At 33.9% G+C, this 5145-nt stretch overlaps 1 protein-coding gene across 1 annotated transcript; it reads left to right on the top strand.

Annotated features, from left to right (window-relative positions):
- On the top strand, positions 332-1909 carry LOC109823409 (protein FAR1-RELATED SEQUENCE 5-like). The gene has a single exon (XM_020389686.1). The coding sequence runs from the start codon at positions 332-334 to the stop codon at positions 1907-1909; it is 1578 nt and encodes a 525-aa protein (XP_020245275.1).

Here is a 5145-nt window from a genome sequence, read left to right as displayed (position 1 = left end):
TTTATGTGATCTTGTATTTTTCTTTGAATAATTGAAATTACTTATAAGTTATTTTTTTCGTTATTAATTTTAGTGAGGTTTTCTCCTTAACTTGCAATCTGTCGTCTGACGGGATGTTTTATCTTTAAATAAAACTAAATATAACTTTTTTATTTTGAGAAGCTTCATTCTTACATTTTCCGTGTTCTTGAATTTTAAATTTAATTCCTAAAATTTTTCATGTGTTTTGTAATTTCTTTAAAGTTTTATGTAATTATTTGATGTATTTTAATCTATGGATGATATAATTATACTAATGGAAATGAATAATATTGTTTAGGTCAATTTCAATATGGTTGATGTTCATGAAGACAGTTTGATGACTAGTAATGTGGAAAGAAGCGGATTTGTTGATTGTAGTAATACAGAGCATGAGCTAGAGCAAGAGAAAATTAATCATCTTTATTCTATTGATAATGGCAAGTCCAATATTGTGGAACCATGGATTGGAATGGAATTTCCCACATATACTACTGCGTATGATTATTACAACGATTATGCAAAAATAAAAGGATTCAGTGTCCGCATAAGCTCAGGCAATTACTCTAGGAAGGAAGGAAAAAAACTCATATCAAAGAAATTTTTCTGTAATAAGGAGGGTCTAAAATCTACAAATGATAAGAGAGAGCATGGAAAAATAGTTAAGCGTCGAAGAGATACTAGAGTAGGTTGCAAGGCGATGTTGCGGGTCAATCGAACTGATAACTGTACATGGGTAGTGAGCAAATTTGTTAATGAGCATACAAATCACGAGTTGACTAGTCCAGATAAGGTTAAAAATCATTATTCACATCGAAAGTTATATCGAACAAAAGGTTGTCAAAGTCTGATTGAAAGTTTGCATGAAGAAGGGCTTCCGCCAGCAACAATTTCACGAGTAATAAATGTTGGTAGTGGAAATCGGGAGGAAATTGTCACATCGCAACAATGTAGTGATCATATCAGAAAACAGAGAAAGAATAACATGGGTAATGAATGCATATTAGTCATTCAAAAATTCATAGATAAAAGGACATTTGATCCAGATTTTTATTTTGCTATTGAATTAGATACCACAGGAACTATGAGGAGTGTATTTTGGGCAGATGGACGGGCAAGGGCATCATTCTTAAAGTTTCATGACGTTATTGTTTTTGATGTTACATATAGAACTAACAAGTTGGCACTGTCTTTTGCTCCATTTACTGGTGTTAACCACCATAGGCAGTCAACTTTGTTTGGTTGTGCACTACTTGCAGATGAGGAAGAAGACACATTTGTCTGGTTGTTTACTGAGTGGGTTAAATGTATGAATGGAGTGGCTCCACATGCTATTATTACAGACCAGGACAAAGGTATATGCAATGTCATTCAAAGAGTGTTTCCAAATACTCGACATCGCTATTGTAAATGGCATCTTGGCAAGCACATGGTTGATCATTTATTATCTCTACAACAGTTGCATGGAGAAGAGTTTGCGAACTACTTTAATAGATGGTGGCATAGCAAGACAATTGAAACATGTATTCAGCAATGGGATGAGTTAAAAGAAAAGTTCAATATAAAAGAAAATGAAGAAGGTTGGTTACAAACCATGTACAGAAATAGAACACATTGGGTTCCATGCTATCTCAAAGATACTTTCTTTGCAGGAATGACATCAAGCCAACGTAGTGAAAGTATAAATGCCTTCTTTGACACATACGTCAACTCACAAACATTGTTGTCCGATTTTGTTGAGCACTATGATAAAGCAATATTGTCGCGTCATTCTCAAGAATTAAGTGAAGATTTTGCTACTTTGAATACAAAGCCTGTGATGTATCTAAACCATCCGATTGAGATTCAAGCTGGAGAGTCATATACAAGAGCTATATTTGAGAGGTTTTAAGATGAGCTTAAAGCTTCTGTATCTTTGTTTCATGATGAGATGGGAAAAGAAGAATCAATTTCTAAATACATAGTTGGCTCGCTCTTTACTGAAAGAAGTGTATGGGAGCATATAGTTTATAATCAAAATGAACAGAGAATAACATGTTCATGTGCTATGTTTGAGACTGGTGGAATATTATGTAGGCATGTCATTCATATTATGATATCGATTCAGTTGGTAAGAATTCCCGAAGAATACATTATGCATAGATGGACAATGAATGCAAGACACCGTAATATTGGAGTCTCTAATGTGATGCTGGAAAAAAACTTTAATAATAATAGAGAACAATGGAGTACTTTGCGCTCTTGGGCTTTGAGAGCAAAATTTAATAACGTGATGGAGTGGGCACTTGAATCACCTATGGTCTTTGATGAAATAGATACCTTTTTTTCTAACTTGATGGAAAAACATGAAAAAGATATTAGTGCTAAGCAAATCAAGGGGACTGAAGCTACAAGTTGGGTTGAATCTAGTACTCCTCCTTCCCATACTATTGAGAAACTCCCTCAAATCACTGTTCGTGACCCTCCCGAGTCTACAAAACATAAGGGACGACCGAGAATAATTAGCAGATTGAAATCAGGACTTGAACAAGCACTGGAAAAAAAGGAGATAAAAAAGAGGACATGCGGCAGATGTGGGCAAAAGGGACATTATAAAAGTAGTTGCACTAATTCTCTTGTTGCTAACCTATCAAATAACTAGGTATTTTAATGTTTAATTGTTCACAAAGATACTTACATTAGTTGACTGATACATCTTATTTACAGTTAGTTCCATTTATTCATCTGATTCTTGTTTATTTATACAAGCAAAATTTGAAGTTCATCATCCGGCTCCGAAAAACAACTAGGTATATTGATGTTTAATTTCTTATGAAGTTAATTGTATATTTAATTAATTGATACGACTTGTTTCAGTTTACAAGTTACTTCATGTATTCATTGATTCGTGTATTTATGCAGATAAACACCGGTCCTCTTCATCTTAACTTTTTTGATAATTGTGAAGGCTTCAAATGAGAAAATATGGCTCCACTTCAACTACTTTATTTCCAGCCATTCCTATTTGGTTTCAAATTGCTCCTCTCTGTGCACCAGTCTTTCAACGCCATAGACTTTCTCTATTTTCATTGTGTTTAATCAGAATTATTCGTTGATTAGTGCTTGTTTTCTATTTCTTTTTATGTTGGATGATTGATGGATATATTTGACCATCCTCAAAAAGAATTAGCCTTTTGTTTGCAGTTTGACTGATGGCAACTTTATCTGAAGCATTCCAAGAGATTTTTGCATGAGTTGCTTTTGCTTGGATGATCCTGAAACAATTTCAATTGAACGATTCCTTGGACCATTTGGATCCTCAACGGACCTAAAAGAAATTATGTAGTTCAATCATGTCAATGTTTTTTAAGATGATATATCCTATGGTGATTATTTTCAATCAAGGTCATGATCTACAGCTTGTAGGATGTTAAGTTTAGCCCAGTGAGCAAGTGATTGGGAAAGGGAGCTAAATATTATAAGGAAAGTAAAGAAACAGATAAATTTAAAAAATATATTGATCTGAATTCATTAATATATGCAAAAACTTAACCATTAGTAATTTATTGATGCTGCAAATGGGTGTAGGCGTCCTGCAAAATAATATCACTAGCTACGAGAAGAAACGTATTCTTAATTAAAGACCAAAGGAAGCAAGGAAAATTTAGAGACAGTATATGAGAAAATTTAGAGACAGTAGGACTCTATATGAGAAGAGAAAATCTCTAGCTACGACATAAGACAAGAAAGAATTATCAACTATCACCAACATAAAAAAAAAAATTACCTACCTAAACTTTGCAACTCATGAAACACAAGGCCCCACATATCGTTTCACAAAACTTTTATCAACCTGAGATAAACCCTCAAACTGGTAATGATTTCTGGCCAAAGAAGCTATGAAATATGGAGAGCCTCACCACTATCTGGAAAGTGACCTAATAGAATTAACAAGTTACTCATATAGAACCAAGGACAATCAAGCTTAAGAATGGGATTTACAACCAAGGACAATCAAGCTATGAAATATGGAGAGCCTCACTATTATCTGGAAAGTAACCTAATAGAATTAACAAGTTACTCATATTTTACCCAAAACTAAAAAAAAATTAAAATAAAAGGGAGATGATTCTTCAATAGGCAAAATTTTAGCATCACTGAACTTCATTCTTTTACAATCTCAACTCGATAAAGAAGGGGCTTATTCTTCAATTTTGATACTGGTTACAAAAACTGGGATGTACGTATACATCGATCAAACATAGACATGAGGCTTGCACAGAAATTGAGCTCAGTGAACCCAATCAACAGCCATTGGATAAGTAACCTACAAAGCATCATCAAGTACCAACAGTTGCAAGCATGTCATGATCAGTTCACCTCATTGTCAAATTTCCAAGCATTTCATTAACAAGATCCCTTGCACCACAGTCTTGAGTGCCCTATCAGCAGTTGCACTAACACACATGATAAAACTAAATAAATGGAAACTTGGCTCTCCCTGCACAAGAAAAGAAATGAGATGTTAAAAACAAGGGAACCTTCCATCTAGTATTTGGGGATAAGTACTAGGTAGAACTCGTGGAAATCAGGAGAAATACAAACCAAGACCAAGAGACCCAATAGACACTTCATAAAGCAAAACTATGTCCTTGTCAAGGATTTTTTTGTTTTTTAATCTTAATCCCACATTAAATTAGCTATCGATCAAAGTAGCATCATTTTAAAGATAAGCAAAAGAAGAATGGATCAGAGAAATAAAGAATTGGGTTCGCTTGAATTTCCTTTTCAAATTTGGGCAAAGGATGGAGGAGGAAAAGCATGCCGCTACTTAAGTGGATAGCAAATAGTATTTCCACCAAAGTTTTTAACCACTCATATTGCCTAGGGATCCATGTATTATATAAAAAGGTATTTTATTTTAATATATGTATGGCTAGAAACTTTGGTGGACATCAACTTAAGTTGATAGGAGTCTTGCTCTATATATATATATATATAGGGAGAGGTTCTAATAAAAACCTAGAGAACTAAAAACCAATCCTAACCCTACATTCCATTTCATCCAATGGCCTAGATTTCGATGGCAGAATTGTAAATATAGACAAATTTAATACACTGCATTAATGTGAAAAGGGTAAAATTGGA

The sequence above is a fragment of the Asparagus officinalis genome, chromosome 9 (genome assembly GCF_001876935.1).
Source record: "Asparagus officinalis chromosome 9, Aspof.V1, whole genome shotgun sequence".
Lineage (NCBI taxonomy): Eukaryota > Viridiplantae > Streptophyta > Magnoliopsida > Asparagales > Asparagaceae > Asparagus > Asparagus officinalis.
This window is presented reverse-complemented; position numbering and strand designations above follow the sequence as displayed.

Bases quoted from the DNA above. Each gene is read 5' to 3' on its own strand.
- LOC109823409 (XM_020389686.1), top strand. From the start codon at position 332: ATGGTTGATGTTCATGAAGACAGTTTGATGACTAGTAATGTGGAAAGA.